Source organism: Cyprinodon tularosa, unplaced genomic scaffold (genome assembly GCF_016077235.1).
Source record: "Cyprinodon tularosa strain WSP-4 unplaced genomic scaffold, ASM1607723v1 ctg7, whole genome shotgun sequence".
Taxonomy (NCBI): domain Eukaryota; kingdom Metazoa; phylum Chordata; class Actinopteri; order Cyprinodontiformes; family Cyprinodontidae; genus Cyprinodon; species Cyprinodon tularosa.
This window is the reverse complement of record NW_024039451.1, coordinates 1,469,157-1,490,183: the sequence shown is the minus strand read 5'-3', so window position 1 is coordinate 1,490,183 and position 21,027 is coordinate 1,469,157. Positions and strand designations below refer to the sequence as shown.

General features: G+C 37.2%; 1 protein-coding gene across 2 annotated transcripts; it reads right to left on the bottom strand.

The window, feature by feature from the left end:
- Window positions 1-15: 15 nt before the first annotated feature.
- Window positions 16-20,513, bottom strand: stom (stomatin). Of its 2 annotated transcripts, XM_038268312.1 has the most exons (8): window positions 20,356-20,494; window positions 17,686-17,718; window positions 15,047-15,156; window positions 13,527-13,599; window positions 12,984-13,066; window positions 12,266-12,469; window positions 4,870-5,004; window positions 16-3,057 (listed from the first exon to the last, which is right to left on the bottom strand). In XM_038268312.1, the coding sequence occupies exons 1-8, from the start codon at window positions 20,414-20,416 to the stop codon at window positions 2,869-2,871; spliced, it is 888 nt and encodes a 295-aa protein (XP_038124240.1). In that variant the 5' UTR covers window positions 20,417-20,494; the 3' UTR covers window positions 16-2,868. The 2 variants fall into 2 exon arrangements, with proteins under 2 accessions (XP_038124240.1, XP_038124241.1); XM_038268313.1 differs by lacking the exon at window positions 17,686-17,718 and having other exon boundaries at window positions 2,869-3,057; window positions 20,356-20,513.
- Window positions 20,514-21,027: the final 514 nt, after the last annotated feature.

Here is a 21,027-nt window from a genome sequence, read left to right as displayed (position 1 = left end):
AAAACTGCATTACCGTAAGATTTGGATACCATCTTTATTTAAAATCGTGTACAGGCATTGAATGTTAAAATCATATCAAACAAGCTGGTAAAAGGCAACAGCACAAACCTAAAAGAAATCATCTTTTATCAATAATAAACTTGTAAAAACGTGATAAACCAGCTTAAATAATTGCATCGAAAGGAGACGCGATCATAAACGACACTGAGCAGTTGATCTGCAGGGTGCAGAGAAGCTACTGATCAATGTTTGCCTTAATCAAACCTTCAGCTTAAAATGACTGAACAGCAGCTCATACAGGAAATACTACTGTAAAATGTAACGGCTTTATGATAAAACATGTAATAAAAGGTGATTCTACTCACTACCCACACAAAACTACTAAACAACACACACAGATCAGCCAGAATATTATGACCGCTGAGAAAACTCTCCATATACAACTTTATTGATTATGTATAGATTTCTTTTCATAGATTAGATAAAATATTTACCTCGAAATGCCAAATGCTTTATCATTAATCAAGGTTTATTATCTACAGTATGGGCTGAAATTTTGAAGTTTTCATAATATTATTAATGAAATTTAGGATATTTGAGCAGAAGATTTACAAGTTTGCTTTCCCCCCCCCAAAATAATACCCATAAGTGAGGTAGAAATAAATGATCTGAAGGGGTGAAAGGCTGCAGGTACAGAAAACCAACATGGACAGACAATTGTTTTCGTCAATCTAAGACAGGGGTCTGCAACCTGTGGCTCTGGAGTCAAAATGTCTCCTTGGATTCTCTGCAATGGCTCTTAATGATGGCTGAAAATGATTAGATGCTAACTAATAATTTAGAATATGGTATAATAACAAATAGCAGTCTTAGATGCTTGGTATGCTGTTGTATTTTTCTTATTACATCATAAAACCCTTTTTTTTTTGGGTCATAGTAGAAAATCCATGCCTTTGTTGGGGTGTTTTGGCCAAGTGGGTTAGAGCAGTGCGCTTGCACACTGATAAGGGCGCAGCACAAATGCAGAGGTGAATTTTTTCAGTGTGAGATTTATAAATATCAATTAATTAAAAATGCATTCTCTTTTTTCAGATTTCTTTTTGTTTGCACTTATTTTAAAAGCTAAAATAGAAAACAGTAGGTTGTTTAGAACTGTAACAGCTTTCCTATGGAGGATATTTATCAAAAATTAATCTGCGTTTTAACATAAGGTGATGTCATGTTTTCAGCTCTAAGCTGCTTTTATTTAGATGGAATTGGGGATAAATGGCTCTTCAGATTATAAAGGTTGCAGAACATTGATCTAAGTGAACCAAAAAACAAAAAAGCTCTGATCCATGGAGGCTTTTACTGATTATCCTGGTTTAAAGGAAGTGGTGATAATTTAAAGGCTGATCTGCGTTTTGAAAAACACAACAGTTAAAACTTACAAGATGCATAAACTACATTTACTAACAGTCTAGCTACTGAAGATGCATCTATATTTTCACAGGTTAGTATAAAGGTTAATACGTTTTTGGTTTGTGTTACACTCAGAAAATATGGCATAAAAAGGGTTACATTTGAGAAGAGTGTAATATTAACCCAGATGGTTGGTTGGCAGTGAGTTAAGGCTTTTGGCTGAAAGATTCGTAGCCCCTGATTTTTAAAGAGTAAGAAATCTGAGGATAGGATGAAATGAAAAGGCACGACTGATATTAATGAACTATACTATTAGATATATACTCTGGGTTTTGTCAGCTTAATAGATAACAGGTATTTAAAGCCTGTATTGTCCACTAAATACTTCATATACTGTGAGTTGATAGAAAGCTTATAGTAAATATGTACAGCCAGATAACATAAAACTTTTCAGCTTATAAGTGGATTAAAGTAACAGTTTATCTATTTCCAGGAGTGCTGGCTGTCCTCCCTGTTTTTATGTACAGAGCCCACTCTTCATACCCCTTGAACCTCTCAACAATGTGTCCCAATACAACCCCGATCTTTTAGGAGTTTTATGGGATGGATCAACACAAAGTAGAGCAGAATGGATCCTACATTTTTTTTACGTATAAAAATCCAGTAGTGTTGCATCAATAAAATCCATTTCGAATACCATGAGAAAGAAGTTTTGGTTTAAAAAACAGCTGTTTCTGTTGGATTGAGGACATCAGTAAGAATACAGTGGGGGCTGCATCATGCTGAGGGGACTTTCTTTAGCAAGGACAGGAAAGCTGGTCAGAACTGATGGATGACATTCAGCCTGCAGGAAACTGACAGAGGATCAATTATCCAATTAATCCTTCTTATAATTAAGTGTAGGTCTTCCATCCGTTTTCTTTCACTCCGTTATCATATATCACTCTGTGTTGTTCCATAACATAAACACCAAAAAAATCACTCTGAGGTTTGTGGTTTTTAAAGTGAGGGAAAGTGAAGAAGGTCAAGAGGTGTGAAAAATTCTACAAGGCACTGCAAGAAAAGAAAGAGAGCGGTTAGCATGATGCATCTTTTTCACTGGCTGAAACACGACTCTTTTTGACCCTTTGAGGTTAAAATACTGAGTTTAATAGTTTTATAAATCATTTGAAAATGATTCCCTTGCTGTTTGGGCAGCAGTGGTAACAGTGTTACAATATCAGGATAGATTTGGAGTATGTGTGCGTGTGAGAGCAGAGGCAGCTCACCCATCCAGCAGGAGCTTTAAATTAAAAACAGAATATGTAAAGAGTTGAGGTTAAACAGTTGCAGTTCAAAAATTAAAATCAAAGAAAAGTAGCAATTAGCTACTTTAGAAACTCTGCTGGTTAAAAGCCTAAAGCCTCATTGACCTATAGGTGTGTGTGGTTTTTTTTTTTTGGGAGGGGGCATAGAAGGAGTTTTCCCTCAGTGTTTTATGAAGCCCTGCATCATCTCCAGCGGCAGCGGGAAGATGATGGTGGAGTTCTTCTCGGCGGCGATGGTGTTGAGGGTTTGCAGGTAGCGCAGCTGCAGAGCTGAAGGGGACTCTGCGATCACTAGGGAGGCCTCCTTCAGGGCGCGGGAGGCGTTCATCTCGCCCTCGGCAGCGATCACCTACAGGAAGACAGGAGAAAGAGGGGAGACCCTTCATTTCACGGCTCAGAGGGAAATAAAAATTAAGATCTGAGTCCATTTCAGAAGAAAAACTATTTAAAGACTACCTTAGAAACACTTTTGTCCCAAAAACAGCAGTAATAAATGTCACCTGTTGCTCATTTTCTGGACTCATTAGAAACAGTATTTGAACCTACATGTGATCCTCCTGGTAAAACTAGGGACAGAAAAAAGCTGGGTAGAGAATCTTTGTCGTAAAGGTGCTTTGTAGATCATCACAGCGTTGGAAGAAACATGCAGGTTCCTTTGGAACCTTTTTACTTTTGCTGGTACAGAGCTGCAATAATTCCTTTCTTTGTCTTTTTAGTCACAATGACATTTTTAGATCAGACCAATCCCTATATTGGCTCGAAATTCTTTCAAACATGCACAGCCTGGTTAAAGGAATTGTAGAAGTCTTTTTAAAAAGACCCGCCCGCCTTCTCCACTAAAAAAAAAAAAAAAAAATGCACGTGCAAGAGCATTCACGAGCCCATTTCCCCTCGTGCACGAAACTGTTTAAAATGTGCTGTTCTCATAGCTCATACAAGCTTACCGTTTCCACCAACAGTGGGGACTATATAGTAAACTTTGTAGCAAACTCAGTTAACTGACTGTTTGGACAGATGATCACTGCTTTTTGCCTCGTTGGTCATGTAACTCCTCCTCCACTGCGCGGTGCCTGCGCAATCTTTGTTATTAGTTGCCGCTGTCGGGTAGCAACAGCCTATGTGGACAGCGGGCCGCTGTGACAGCAAATCCCATGCTTTGTGAGGAGAGCTATCTGCGCAAAGCATTCTGGGATATATCTGCCTCTTCTGAGGCTTTTCTTTTCTTCTCAGACACTTTTTCTCTTACGACCCTCTGCCATTTTCAAAGAACCGCTGTGAGAAAGGTGAGCTTTAACGACTGGACCGCAGCTCTGGTTTGGCTTTAGGGATGCTGTGTGGCTGACTGAGGTGTGGGCAGTGCTTGAACAAAAGTTTTACTATTGTCTGATGGGTCACTGATATGTCTGCGTTTTCCCCTGGGATGGTTCATCATCCGCGGACTCGCTGTCAGAATCTGAGCCGCTTTCTACCCAGTTCTCCTCATCGGTCTCTCCTTCTCCGCCCGAATGGGTATCATCCATATTTTAAAGCATTTCTAAAGCCTGTTTCGCTGTTAGATTTCTTCTGAAAGCCATTTTTCCATATTAGCCAAAGAGTTCTAGGTAGGGTGTTGGTTGCTAGGCAACGGTACCGAATGTCAATCAACCGGGGGAAGAACTTACAGCGCAACTAATAGAGCCGTCAATATGACGGCTGTAGGAGATCGAGGTAAAATTTACCATATTTATTTTTTTACGTTTTTATTTTATTTTAAAAAACTATGTGAAAATGAAGGAAATATAGAAACAGAAAAAGTCGATTAACACGAGCAACATGATTTAGTTCTTTCTCTTTAAAATCTCAGAACCGTCAAAATGAAGGCCTTAGGAGTTCTAGTGTTAAAACCCATATTTAATCCTAATCTAGTCTGTCCTACGCTAATAATGAGCAAAGGATAACTTTACTGTTCAGTAGGATGAAGAACAAAAATGAAAATAAAATCCTGTCTACACAAATGATTTTTTAATTCACACTGAGATCCACTATAGCTCCAAATCCCTTCCTTTGTTTAAGAGGAAAATCACCACCTCTTCCTGTGAGAATCTGACATTTCCTCTCTTTAAGCATAAACATCCTGCCTAAGTGATGCATTTCAGATGATCTGTTAGCTGTTCGTCCTTACCTTGGCTCTGGCCTCACGGCTCGCCTCTGCCTCGGCTGCCATGGCTCTCTGGAGCTGCATGGGCAGCTTCACGTCCTTGATCTCCACGCGCTCCACCTTAATTCCCCAGTCGTCTGTGGCGTCGTCCAGAGTGGACTGAAAAACACGGCAACATTAGATCAACACATCTTTGTTTTAAGCACTGTCCAGCAGATAGACAAATCAAAGCTGCACCTTACAGAGGAAACCATCACTCTGCTGCTGCACTGAACAGTCACAGGAAATCACTGAGCTGATCCTATGAAAACTTTACTGGAGAAACTGAATTGAAGGCTGCATTTAGTTACAAAGTATGATCTAGTATCAAGTTTATACATTGTAAAGCACTTTACCTTCAAACCGAGAGCTTTGTTGGAGAAGGATGATTTGTTTCCTTTAATAACTAATGAACATTTTAAATCAATTCATATTGTACACAAAGAATCAATTAACAACAAAGATCCCCTTCAGCGTTTTGTAATTATGCTAATGTCACACTTCTGTTTACCTTTTAGCACTAAAATGAAAACCAGAAATATTTTCCCTGGATTTTGATTTAAAGTTAAAATCAATGTTTTTATCTGAGTAATAATGTTATTGTAACTTAATGTTCTTGCCAGTTGCCAGCAAAAATGATGTTGGGTGTGTTCATGGGCACTGTTTATATTTTCTTTTTTTTAAACTGTGGAGAAGTTAAACACGGTTTTAAATGTTTTATTATTTTGTTTTTTTTAAAGCAGAAGAAAGAACGAATTTCAAGTATGTAATTTTCTTAACTTGCCCTCGTGTGTATTCACTGGCAGCTAAGAATGATGGCTCCTGGGATAAATATGTTCATCTTATTATCTTGTGATAACAAAATGAAAATATCTTATCACAAGATGTGATCCGTGTGATCCTTGTCCTGTTATCTATGGACAATAATAGTGATTTTCTAATGGGCCAAGCAGATTGTTACCTGAGGTAATTGCTGTTTTGAAGATCCAAAAATTCATTTCTGTTTAGAAATCTGTCTTTTAAGCGGATGCAGATAGTTTGACCCTTTGGTAGCTTTGTGTTACAGACCAGAACCTTTAAGTTACATACTTCATCTGAAGCTTATCAAGGACAGAATATCCATACTAAATGCCTGATCCTCCAAGAATAAGGTGCACTAAATTGCAAATGAAATTTTGTTTTGTCACGTGCAATAGGTCGGTATGTTTTAATAATAATAATAATTGAACTGTACTGATATATCTTCTCAGAACACGCTGTTGTTCAATAAAGGTACATTTGAAGATCATTTGAGCTGAGAACATTACACCTTTAAGCTTCACTATATGGCCCATTTACGATTAAATGCATAATTAAAAAAATTATTTCCAAAGTTGAGAGGAACATGGCAACCAGCGGACCTCCAAGGGTAACGGCAGCCAGGTTTAATCCTAGCGCCTCTGCAGCAGCCCTTTCTCAGCATAGCCGTGTGTGAAGGCTATGATGGCGATATTTTTGTTTTATTTGGCAAAACGTTCATTTGATTTGTGTTTATTTGACTGTGTTAATTATTATTCCCCCACTAATTGAAAAAAGTTAGAATTTCTTATTATCTAGAGACTATTAATAACAAGAGGTAAAACACAGCTTCAGACGAGCTGAGGGTGTGGTGACGTCACAAGTACGGTTCTGGTCCAATCGACCCATTTTTATGCTGCATGCTCCCGTTCTTCCCGAGTCCATACTTTTGTTCTTCTCAAGAACATACTTGGCGAGGACACAAGTCTGTACTCGCATTCTAGTGAATTGAGAAACGGCCGTGTGTTCTGCTTGCCGTTTGAGAGTGGCTGGAAAATAAAGATTCTAATCAATGTAGTTGGAGGTCATGATAAAATAATCAAAATTATTCAAAAAATAAAAATATCAATGCCCAGTAATATCTATAGAACATTTTATATTGCTAGCCTAATTTCTAAGGGCTAATGCTAAAAAAAAAATTGATGAAGTGCTGAAAATAATTAAGGTTAAATATAGATAACACAGGGTTTGCAGTCTTAAAAAAGGAGCAAAGATACAAAACAATGCGCAGGAAAAGATGGAAGGATGGATGGTAAATGTTCACTTTTGCATATCCTCCAGCCATGAATTTTGCACAGTTTGATCATTAAAATACTATCTGAATATTGATTAAGGGCAAACATGCATAAAAAGGTGTTTGGATACACCGTCTGCTGGGTTGCAAATCAGGGTTCCTACAGCATAAGGCAAGTTAGTTTAGTTTTAGTTTAGTTTATTTAGGATCCCCATTAGCTGTAGCAAGCTACAGCTATTCTTCCTGGGGTCCAACAACAAAACATGAAATAAAAAAAAATTACAAATTAAATAAAATTATGTGGACATTAAAACAACATCTCCCATAATCTATACATATACATATATACATACACACATATACACATACATATACATACCCATATACATAAACAGAAACAATCCAAACTAATCAAAACAAACTACAAAGCACAGCAAGTGAAGAAGACAGTCCTAATCGTGTTTTACCTCTATATTTAATAAATGTTCTTTCAATGATTTTTTAAATTTCCTTAAATCAGTTATCAGTTTAATGTAATTCGGCAGTAAATTCCATGCTTTCATACCTCTATACATAACAGTTCTTTTTAAGGCATTTGACTTTACTTTAGGCAAACTAAAGTTTCCTTCAGTCGCATGCCTAGTCCTGTATTCGTGATTCTCTGAACTAAAAGTAAGGTTTGTAAATAACATATAAGGTGTTTTTAATACAGATATGTTTCTAATCATAACAGTCAATGAGTATGAAAGTCTGTCTTTAACCAACAACCAGTTTAACTTTTTATGCATTGTTATGATATTTGTCCTTAAATCACACTTCAATATTATTCGGGCAGCTCTATTTTGTACACGTTGTAGTTTATTTAGCATCTCTCCAGGGGCATTTGACCAGACGACTGGGCAGTAATCCATTTGAGAAAAAATCAATGATTGGATTATCATTTTAAGAATATGTGGGGACATAAAGGTTGCATGTCTTCTTATGACTGTGATTCCTCTACCCATCTTTGCAATCATGTTATTAATATGTTTTCTCCATAATAACGTGTTATCCACCGTCACTCCCAGAAGCTTGGACTCATGCACATTCCTTATCGAGACGTTATTGATATTAATATTCAATATATGATTACTGTTTACGTTGTAATTTGACCTCACAATCATGCTGTTAGTTTTTGCTGTATTCAATACCAGCTTATTTGCTTTCACCCATTTATCCACTCCCACTAGTTCGTTATTCATAATAATTTCTAATTCATTATTTGTTCTTGCTGATGTATATATAGTGGAATCATCTGCATACATAATTATTTTAGTTTTTTTGAGTATGTATGGTAAGTCATTAGTAAATATTGAAAATAATAAAGGACCCAGGCAGCTCCCTTGAGGTACACCACATGTTACAGTTTGTTTTTCAGAAAATGCACCATTAAAATATACCGTTTGCGACCGGTTAGTTAAATAACTGTAAAACCAAGTAAGTGCAGATTGTTCAAAACCATAGCAGGAAGGTTTTTCTAATAGTAGATGGTGGTCAATTAAATCAAAAGCAGCTGAAAAATCTAGAAACACAACTCCCACCATATCTTTTATTTCAAAACTCCTAAGCCAGTCATCAGACATACTAATTAGTGCTGTTGCTGTAGAATGAGCCTTTCTATAAGCATGTTGAGAGTGACAAATTATGTTATTAATCGACAGATAATTATTAATTTGTTCATATACTATGGTCTCTGTTATTTTTTCTAACACAGGTAGTAGACTTATCGGACGACTATTTGAGCTGGAAAAGGGCAGTTTCTTATTTTTCTGTAATGGGATTATTTTGGCTGTTTTCCAGGCTTGTGGACACACTGAAGACATAAAACTTAAATTAATAATGTGAGTAATTACAGGAGCGATTTCATCAGCAACCAATTTGAGAAGTCTGACATCCAGTTCATCAACACCCGGTGGTTTATCTTTGCACTCTTTCAGGCAATCCTTTACCCTCTGCAAGTTAACCATTTCTAATTTAAACTTGGACCTTTTCCCTTTCATTATTTCGTTTCTTATTAATAAGTGAGATATTTCATTACTTAGGTTAGGCATATTTTCTCTTAGTTTTGCTATTTTACTAATGAAATAATTATTTTAATAATTAGCAATTTCTCTAGATCCAGTTATGAAGCCATCATTTGTCTCAAGGAATAATGGATGCGTTCTATTTTTCCTACCTGTCAAATCATTAACTATCTTCCACATTTTTTTGCAATCATTCCCCGCCTTCTTTACTCTATCTTCATAATAATTCTTTTTTTTCTTTTTATTTAGCTTGGTCACAGCGTTTCTTGTTTTCCTATAGAGGCACCAGTCTTCCTTATTACCAGTTATAATTGCAGTTTTTTTCATTTGGTCTCTCATTTTCATAGCTTCTTTCATTTCTTTGTCCAGCCATGGTGTTTTCGATGTTCTGACGGTAAACCTTCTCAAAGGTGCATGTTTCTCAATCACAGGTAGAAATAAATCATCAAACTTTGACAGTGCAAGCTCAGGATTTCTTTCAGTCAACACTTTAGACCAACATATTTCTCTCACATTGTCAACAAAAGAATAAGGATTGAAAGATGCATATGATCTCTTAAAAATTATTGTAGGTCCTTGCCTATCTACCTTATTGTTTTTTTCTACTATAATCAGATTATGGTCACTGCTTCCAATAGGGACCGATGATATCTTGTTAACTGTTTCTGGAGAGTTTGTAAAAATGTGATCAATACATGTAGCTGTTTTAGTACCATCTTTTTTTACACATATTCTTGTTGGCTTATTCATAATTTGATCAAATCCACCTGCATTAGCTCCAATTTGTATCTTATTCTTCAGTGGACAGTTATGAGCAAACCAGTCAATGTTAAAATCTCCAAGTAAATAGACATCCAGACCCACATTCATATTAGCTAACATTTCACAGATTGTGTCAAGATATTCATTGTTAGAACTTGGAGGTCTGTAACAGCAGCCTACTAGTATAGGCTTTCTGTGAGGAAAATAAACTTGTAACCATAATATTTCAATATTATATTTCATCATGTCAGTACACATTTTCACAGGTAAATGATCTTGAATGTAAAAAGCTACTCCACCACCATATTTATTTCTATCGTTTCTATAAATGTTGTAACCCTTTATATGTAATTCACTATCTTCAAAGGAGGAGTCTAAATGAGTCTCAGAAATAGCAAGTATCTTCAGCTTATGTTCTTCTAACAATTCAGCTATATCATTTGTTTTGTTTCTTAGACTGTTTATATTTATATGTGCATTAGTTAGTCCACTTTTTAGTCGCTTGTGTTGGGATGTCATTGCCATATATTTTAAGAAGCAGTCCTGTAAGCATATTTCCGTTTGTTTATCCTATCTTGGGGTGCTGGTAAAAATTCAAGACTTTTTAAGATTTTTTAATGCCATTTGAAATAAAAAATGTAAGACCAAATTCACAAAAAACACAAGAAAAACCTGCTTGCGACAACTTAACCCAAAGGTTTATTTTAACATAAACCACTGCACTAATGTTTCAAATTTTGAAAAACTTCCCATACAGGAAGAAAGCTAAAAACACACAAATGACAGATATATTTTAACAATTATTTAACTGAATTCACAAACTTTGTTTTAGCAGGGAACAAAACAAATCAGTTTTAAAGCCACAACATAACCAGTGCTAAGTCTTTTTTGAAGCTATTTTTCTTTGTATCGTTTTCTTAGTATGTTTGATTTGGTGATAAGTGGAGGCGTTGCAGAGACAAGGGTGGAACTAAACTGAGAAATACCGGCTGTTTCTCGGTAACTCGATTTTGACGCTTTGTGTTTCGCGATTCGCATGCGACTCCACTGCCTTAATTCCCATTGTTCTGAGCTTGAACGACTTCTTGCACAAAATCCACTGAGCCTCATGTATGTTCCCTGGTTTTAGCCATGGAGAAAACTCTTGGCTGGAGCCAATTTTCATTATATTTACACTTGCTCATATTTTCCAGACAAAAAGTAAACGGCGCATCTCCCAAATGTCCCGGCCGCAACAACGCTTTTATTGGTTCCGCCATCGGGACGAAACCAATAATGGCGAGCCGTTATTTTTTTTTTAAATAATAAAAAAAAATTGCCAATTTTAAAATTTTATTTGGATTACAAAAATAAATTGTAATAAAAATAATCCTATTTATGATGATTTAAAAATTAAGACCTAAAAGAGACTAATTTAAGACATTTCAATACCAATTAAGGCCTTACTTTTATTTTGAAGAATTCAATGCCTTTTAAGAATTTTTAAGGACCCGCGGGAACCCTGGTTTAACACATGAAAACAATGCTTGTAGGAACATTGATATTCTTGATCATTCAAAAAAATGACTTCTCTAACTTTCTAGAAAGAAACAATCTCTATGTTCACATTGGAAAATTCTCTGGATTCACTGTTTATCTCTCAGGGTCCCAAAGCGGATGGTCACACTAGAATAAAAAGTCTCATCCCAGCTGGGATTAATCAAACTTTATTTATAAAGTCCTTTTCATAAACACAGCAGTGCTTTAAAGGGTTAAAAATATTTCGACACGAAACCACAAAACCCCCAGAGTAACAGGGACACTAAGAAGGTTAAAACTGACAAAAAAAAGTTCATGTTCATGATGTGAAGAAATAAAATGCATTCACTGAACAACTGTAAATAATCTGGGATTCATTTAAAACACACTAAGATCATCGATGGGGTTGTGACCAAATGTGGAAAAGTTAAAGGGGTATGAATAATAATAAGAATAAATTAAAATAAAGGATCTTAAAACTGGGTAGTCAATTTGTTTCTGTTTTTACATGACTTATTTTTTAAGTTTTAAAATGTTACTCCTCTTAATCAATTTTATCTTTTGCAGCAGCTTATCGCAAATGAAAATTGGATTTTAACTGCCTTATCATCGGGATTACAGTTGGTTAGTGCAACCTCTGCCAACATGTAGGTAACGGTTGAAAGCTGGCGCTGACTTCTCTCATCACGTTTCCTGAATGAGTCGGCCTACATATAAAGTCTCAGATGGTTGAAAGAGCAAAAAGGCTTCATAAAACAGAGAGCCAGACCTCAGTAAACAATCAAACAAAACCACAAGCAGCACAGAGAGGAGAACGTCCACACAAAGAGAGTCATAATTGAGTAAAGTGCGTAATGGAAATAAACAGCTGCAAAAACAAATCTATTTATATAACTTGCTTGAGAAAATGCTCTTCTAAGTAAAAGAAAGATAATGTTTCTAACTCGAGGGGGACTCTGTCCTCTACCTGCATGCTGTGTGCGATCTCCTCACGGTCAGACAGGATCTCTGCCAGGTTCTTGGTGCCCAGGACGTTCCTCAGGGTGGTCTGAGCCAACAGACGGGTGGCGGCGTCCGCGTTGGTGATGTTAGCTACAGCCAGGGTGGCGTTCTGGACCCGGTAGTACACCACACCATCAACACTCACGGTCACAGAGTCTTTGGTCAGAACCTTAGAGAAAGGAAGGTTGGATCTAAATAACTTCTGTTAAAAGTTAAAATATTTCTGGAATTCAATTCAAAAGAGAATATTTCTGTTGGTTTCGATGTTGTTTCTCAGATTTTAATATAACATGTTTTTAAGACAGAATATTTAGTTCTGTACACAGCGACAAAGTAGGCCTTAAAACCTGAACTAGATGATGGATCCAACAATAATACTGGAAAGCTAAGTGGAAGGAAAAACTGTGTTAAGGAAAAAAAATGCAGTTTAACATTTTTTTTAAATGGTAATTTCTTATATTAAGTCAGTGATTTAAGAGCCACTACACTGAGATGTAACTTAAAATGTGTTCTAGAAAGCAGATTTTTTTAATTTTATCTCCAAGTCACAGCCATCAAAATCAGAAAAAATAAATGCTTAAAATGTATCCTGTGTGGAATAAATGTATGTTTCACTCCACAAACTGAATTATAGTAGAAAACAAACTCTATGACCCTTGAAGTGGGAAGGATGACTGTCATACCTCTTGTGGTGGGATGTCAAAGGTGATGGTACGCATGTCCACATTAATGAAGCTGTCAGTGCATGGTAAGATGAAGAACAACCCTGTGAGTACAACAAGAATGCAAACAGTTTTGATAAATATTGAAGTCAATGCAACCACTGTATTATAGAAGCCTAACAAAAATGTTTGGAAACACCAGAAAAAAGGAGCTTCTGAATGGAGGAAGTTAAAGTGAGCTGGTTCAACTTCAGCTGTGCAGACCGTGAGGTAAAGCTGTGATCCTAGCAGCGCTATCAACCAGTTTAGGTCTTTTTATGACTAAAATAAAGTAGTAACTGGCCAGCATTTAAATCCATGCTTTTGCATTGGGGACCACATTATCATACAATCACTTGTAGCAGCCTTAATTTCCTGTCCCAATATCTGGTGAAACATTTATAGCAGGGAGCTGAAACACACTGCAAGGATTTAAAGACATAAAAAATAGAGAAATCAAATTTTTTTGGAGGGATAAGGATAATAAAGGATGAGATGTATGTGTTGAAGAAACAAAAGGCTCACCTGGGCCCTTGGCTCCTCCTTTCAAGATGCGCCCGAGTCGAAAGATAATGGCTCGCTCATACTCTTTCACAATCTGCAGCGAGGAAACAAAAAACAAAGCACACTGTTATAAAAAACACACTTTAAGAATCATATTAAAAGTTGACGGATCTAGTTAGGCTTTTATTTCTAGGCTAAAAAAAATTCAGATAACCATTAGAGTGTGACACAGAGTCAATACTGAGAAAAACCTTTCCAGAGGATCTGCCATAAAAAAGCAGGACTTTCATAATAATGTAGATGGTGAAAAAAACAAAACATAAAAAAAATAAAAAAATAATACAGCCAGGAATTGCCATCAAAGCGAGGACCTCTATAAAGGACAGGTTTGTCAGTTTACATCCTTCGGACACACAGGGGGATGTTGAGAGAATTACAAAAAGGAAAAGTCTCATTAAAATAGTTAATCTTTTAAGAAAATTCCCAAGGTTTAGAGAAAGTGCAACCCCCAAGAGGTCAAGAAGGTTATGTGTCTCAAAATATTTGAACTATTTCCTTTGGAAATATGAGACTAAAGAAGATGCCTGACCCAGGGTCCTGCGTCGGATCTGGCCTGTACAAAAAGATCATATATGGGTAGAAAAGGCCCATATTATTTCACGGATATGCGGTAAATGATCAAAATGTGGTCAAGTATCATACAGAGTTAAAGCATGAATGAAACATATTTATATATTATATAAAATAACTTGATTCAAGAATTTCGGGGAACAGTCGGTTCTCGGTTGTGAGCACAACGGGTGCAGCAGATTCAGTTTTGAAAAATCTGACCCGGACTGTCTGGCCACTGAACAGTGTTCTTAGAAACCAAACACAGCAAATTAGCAAAAAGTATGATGTAAGTCTTCGAGCATGAGGTAGGTCTAAGTTTCACGACCTTTCACTGCCCTTTCTAGCATTTTAGAGTCAAATATGAGGCCATCTGTCCAAGAGGCAGAACTCGATCCATCAGCAGGACAACTTAAAAAAAAAGGCGCTAATCTACTGATGTCTGTAAGAGAAATGAATCAAGATGTCAAAGCGTGTCAATCAAGGTAGAAGCGACTGAAATGGTGTCATGGGAACCCTGAGAGAGCTGTTAAAGAAATGACCACAAACCACAAGGCAAAACCGCATGATTAGAGCGAAAAATGCATTTAAAAAAAAATCCCGCAAACTGACTGTCATGAAAAGTTAAGGCAGGGTGATTGGTTTGAAAACTGTGTCAAATGTAAGTCCGTGGGCTAAAATCTGCAATGCATGAAAACACTTCTAATAAACTTACTAACAACATGATTTCTTCCATCACAACACACAGACAGTTCAAACTGTAAGAATCCTTAAAGAAATTGTTAGGAGTCAGTAGTACAGAATTAAAAATGGAGGTCTAATTAACCTTTGAATTACTCAAAGACAGATAAACTTTTAGGATGCTATTTATTTACTCCATTATATCACATAGTGTTTGATTTAAAAACAGGCCTTATTTATAGAGAGCTGACCTTAATGCACATCCATATGGAGAGGGGGAGAGTGAGTAGCATCAGGAGGAGAGAAAGTCCGACCAGCAGCCAGCCACACAGGCCAATTCCAGAATCTGGATTCTCCAGAGCTAGAAGAAAAAAAAAAATGGACACACACAGACATGCTGTGAAAACAAATCTTCATCCTTTTCTGAGGTTTTATTTATCAAAGAAAACGTAGGATCTATACTCAAAGTGTACATATGTAAGTAAGGATGTTTCAGATTTATCGAACCATGCGCATGCACAAAACAAGCAAGTTTCCGTTAGTCCAACCAAAACAAAGCATGAATTGTGTATTTAAATAAGCTGTTTGTTTAATGTTGTGTGTCCTGGTTATGGCAACCACAGGGGGGAAAACTAAAAAAGTAAGGTGAAGAGTCGGATAGATTTGTTTGGTAGCAACTAGGGCTGCACGGTTTTGCCGAAAAATCTAAATTATGATTATTTTCAACAAAAATTATGTTTTTTCTTCAAACTTGTAGATGTTTCACCCCAGGCTTTCAGTTTGTGAAAGCTTGCCTTCCCAGAGTCCATTGTTGCAGGTCTTTACTGTAAAATTGGATAAAAATAAAAAAAAGTATTCCATTATTTGCATGCATGGATGCAGTTTTACTGCCACCTAAAGGGCTGGAGTAAAAAAAATTAGGATGATTGAACTGAGTGTCTCTGTGATTAGAAAATTGCGTTTTGTTAAATCGTGATTATATTTCAAATGCAATGAATTGCTCAGCCTTTGTAGCTGGGCAAGACAAATCAAAGGACATATTATGAATGGAAACAGAGACAGACAGATCGTATCAAGGACTTCAGGACGACAGAAAGTATGGTGCTTTGAGCTTAAAGTTTCTTTAGGCATAGGTAATCAATAGTTGATTACGTTTAATAGTAGATCCAGGAACCCCAGAGTGGTTAACAGCTGTAATTCTGAACAAAGTAACAAATGGCTAGAGAAGCACTCAGATAGTGCAGACCTCCATAAAGCAGCTAATTTTGACCAATATTGTGATTTAAGCCTGGTTTATGCTCAGATAGCAGGTCCTTTGCGTGTGTCGCGAAAATTGTAGGTGACCACAGACAGAGCCGCAGAAAGCGTTGCAGGGAGAAGAGAAAGGATCGGTCAATTCTACATCCGCTCTACACTATTTGTTTATACATGTTTCACTATGCATTTCCTGTTTAGTACCTAATGGCAGAAACTACAGCTGTAGTGCTGTCCACAACGCATGGCACACCTCGGAAACTACCCCAGACACCGTACAGGACGCCGATTTTACTTCTGTCTCCTTGAACCCCAGTCGGCCTCAGCAGATGGCCGCTCACACTCAGCCTGGTTCTGCTGGAGGTTTCTTCCTGTTAAAAGGGAGTTTTTCCTCTCCACTGTCGCTACAAGCATGATTAGTATGATGGATTGCATTAGAGTCAATGAGTCGATGCAATCAACTGGTTGTCCTTAGATAGAAAAGTTTGAATCAATTTGACTGGATGATCTGGTGAACTGTAAAGTGCCTTAAGATGACATGTGCTGTGAATTGGCGCTATAGAAATAAACTGAATTGAAATTGAACTGAATTAATTTGTAGCTCTGTGCTACGGTCTGTTGCTGTGCACTCAAAGCAAAAAATGCAGCACCACGGCCAGTCTTCCAGGAACACTAACGGGTGAACTGTGTGTCATATGGCATTGGATGAGGGGTTGTAGACGGTGAACAAGCTTGTCAAATCGACGCACGGACACCCGTAATCCCAGCTAGTTTGTGATGGTCTCTCTCACATTGTGATTGGGCATAAATCAAAAACATCTGCATCATATCTATGATGAGCTAACTGCAACACACTGCTGTGGAAGTGTACTCACAGCCCGTTACACCTATAGCTAAAACTCACATATGACCTGGATCATTAAAGCATTTTCGTGATGTGTTCCTAGGCATGAGGCACAAATCTGTTAACTAGTTTTCAAGTAATCCTGCTAACAAACCAACAAACAAACAGCCTTAAAAACACAGTGTACCTGCAGCCTCTGGTGCCTGTTCTGCTCTCCCCTTTATCCGCTCTGCTTTCTTCTTTAGGCATTCATTACGTCAGCTTATCAAATTCAGATGTTTTATGAATTATGTACGTATAGATGCATGGATCATCTTGAATCTTTAACTGCGACCTGAAGTTGCATCGGTTTTTCACTATGACTAGGCAACTAATCGATAAAATTGCGACACAGACACCAGAGGCTGCAGACACACAGTTTTGTTTATCAAATTTTCTGTTTATGAAGATTTCATTTTTGAAAATTATGGACTGCACGCAAACTTAATGTTTGATAGATCCTAACCTTTGTGTGGAGAATGAGGTGGGCGGGTTTCAGGTCTCATTTTGTGCCTAGGCAAGTTCGATAAATCGGAACCCTTGGCTTTTTACTAAACATTCGCCCTAGATCATTCATGCTGGTAGTTCTATAAACACCCCTAAACATAAACAGTTGTATTTCTTTTTTGTTCCCTGTTAGTAAGGATTAATTTCACCTTCAACCATTTTCAGTTTGATTTTATGTTAGGCTACACCCAGACATTCAGAGTTATTGATAATGAAATGCACTAAGACAGTGGCTGAGATCCATACCTTCAACATCATATGAAGTGTAACGGCCTGGACCTACAGACAAAGTTAGAAGTCAAAACGCAGTCCAGCGATGTACAACATGCCCCAAAGAAACTAGAAAAGTGCCAATGCAGCTATGCAACACTTTTTATAGGAGAGGGGGAAAGGAACGTCAACAACAATTTAAGATAACATAATGTGGACACCAGATGCATGGAAAAAATAGATGACAGCGGGAGTTCTATTTCTTTCTTCAAGCATCTCCTATGATTATACAGGAAGTATGACAGATTAAAATCACACACCAACTTTGTTTTAGTTTAACGAAATCATATTACCAATGATTGGAGAGCCTGATGCACATTTCCTGTATTTTGTACTGAATTAACAATAATCTATATATTCAATAGCAGTGAAAGGTTAAAGAATGGATGGCTAAATTATAGCCACAGCTGTCCTGGGGCAGGCTGGCAGAAGTGGGACAACTGTAGCATCGTGCCGCTGTGCCCTCTGGCCGTTGGGGTTTGAATAAGACAAAATTCTCCATCCTAATCCACTGTACTGTCAGAACAACTGCTTTTTAAACTATAGGACTTTGGATTTCCTTTCACAAGCTACTGTGAATGGTTTGCTGAATCGTGACCCACTTTTCTTGACATAAGAGGGGCAAAGGAAACACATTTGTTAACCAGTTGTTTTCACACTCCTGTTATGTTCTGACTTGAACTGCTTTAGAAGTGCAACACCATCCTGCAGCAAAACAAGCCACACAACATGATGCTGAACCCCCTTCCCTTCATACTTCACAATCAGGAGGGTGTTCTCAATCTGAGTACTGCGTATATATAATGCAATCAAAGTTGTACTGGTACTCAATTTCTCAGCTGTAACCAGGTTTTCTATTCAATTACTTTGTCCGAGACTTAAAAACCTATTTTGTGAGTACATTCTTCTTGTACCTGGTGTTGGGATTTTTTTAGTTCCCCAGTAGAAAATGTAAACTTCCCCCTTAATTAGGGTGACCAGACGTCCTACTTTTCATACCTAAAAAAAATGCCCGGGGGGAATTTCTAAATCTTCCGGGATTTTGGCCGACTACAGTCCAGCATATATTCAAAACACACACCGGGTACTCGGAACCGAGCCATCAGCTGCGGAGCCGGGAACCCTGGCGGACGGGGGCAGGGAGCCAGCGGGGGACGGAGCGACCGAATCCGACCCGTTGACACTAGCATAGACACCGGTGGCCCCGTGCCTGAACTTACGGGGCCCCCAGCCCCCCTCTCCTCCGGCTGATGATGGGCTCTCATGGTTCCTCTCGCGCCCAAAAAAGGGTCCTCTTTTTCAGAAACCCAAACCTGGTCACCACACCTTATTTTGGAATAGCAATTTCCTTAATATCCAATGGCTGCCACCCATATTAAATGTCTTGAGTGAATCATCTATTGAATCAATCTGAACTTAGCTTTAGTCTGAGCTATCAAAGGGACACGGTTAGGTATGATTAACTCACTTTATCCTATACTTCAGTTTCATTTCTGCAAAGTAAAGATTTTATACCTATGCCTAGCCTTTGCATCAGTAGTTAGGGCTGGAAAAAAATTATACAAATCGATTAATCCACTTTTCTGTTTACGAATATTACATTTTTGGAAAATCAAGGTGTTTTTTTCCAACAGTGCTCTTCGTTTTGTTATATTTTCATTGTCTGTTTCAAAACATTGTTTTAAAACTGTTTTCCACAGCTTAATTTTTGTTGCTTTACATTAAGGTCACCCATCAGCAGTCAGCTTTGGGAGAACAAGTTAATGCATATTAGTCTACAATAACAGCACATTCCTTAAAATAAAATAGACAAAAGCAAACTAAGAGAAAACAGTTGGTCGTCAAATCAGGCACAAAACAGCCCACAACTTTTAAATTGCCATATGAATGGAGATAAACAAATAATAGTCAAATATTTTAAAATGTTTGCTGCTCTAGCATTGGCACTCTTAACCCAGGGTTTAAATGCTTAACGTAACTAATTCGATCAATTTAGATTACATTCACGGTAATCCAATTTACTTCTTATTACGCAGTTTAACTGAAACCTTGTTGTAAAGCTTCATTTATAAACAACACATGCAATTTTCTCCCATTCCAAAGAGTCTCTTTAACAAAATTCGTCACAGAAGTCGTTCTCTTTATAATATAGCTTTAAAACACTTTTATTTTTACTGAACATTTATTTTTTCTTTAATTTAGGAGAACCTTTAGGTTATAAAGCCGAACCTGATATTATCGCTCATGCAATTTTCTCACATTCTACTAAGTGTTTAGTATTCTATAAACATCGCAGAAGGTCGACTAAAAATAGTCGTATTCTATGTATTATAGCTTTATTACATTAAATTCTAACTGTTTTTTCTCTATTTTTTTACTCTCACTTATAAAAAGTAGGTAATGCTACCGTTAGCTTTCAGAACACTGAGCTGTCGGTAAAGCAACTGCTTTATTTGAAATAATAAAGCTAGTATTACATTATGTAAAAGTAAAACTCTAGGTTTGTACTTTATATTTTTGAAGGAATGAAAAACAGGCGTCCATATGTGCATTGTGTGGACCGCTGAGGCTGCAGCCTGAAAACCGTTGATACATTCTTATTTTATTTAATGCAATTATTGATCCACAAAGTGGACCGAGCCTCACCGGACTGGCGCTCCCTTCTTTTGGATTCTTTCATCGAAACCACTTCGTTGTCGCTGTCCATGATTTAGACCGACGGAGATATCCTTGGATTTCTACAACAGTTCTGTAATGATCTTCGTACTGGGGTCTGACGCAATGACGCAGCACGTATTTTCTTTCCTCGAGAAGTGGGCGCGGCCCCCTTTTTCTTTTCTTTTTTTTTTTTCTTTTTTTTACTTTATTGATTAGAAAACATTCATTTACATTTTCAAGTGGGAATGATACGGAAGAGGATTAGAGCCACTAAAGAAAACTAAGGAGTTAACTGATTTTAAAATTTTATTTCAGTATAATATGAGAAAAGTCAGAATTCTGACTTTTTTCTCAGAATTCTGGCTTTACTCTCAGAATTCTGACAGCTAGCAAACATGTTAGCATCAAGCCATAGCCATGTCTGTTTTAGAGACTAAACTAGCTCTCTTGCTAGGGCATGTAAAAAGTCACCTAATTCCGTCATTTTCCTCCAATGTGTCACTGGCCCTCTCAACCAACTCACATCTTTGTCATTGAAGCTGAATGATCCTACATCTCTTCTTTCATGGTGCCCATCTACATTAAGATAAAAAATTCTGAGATTAAAGTCAGAATTCTGAGAAAAAAACTGAAATAATATTTAAAAATCAGTTAAATTAT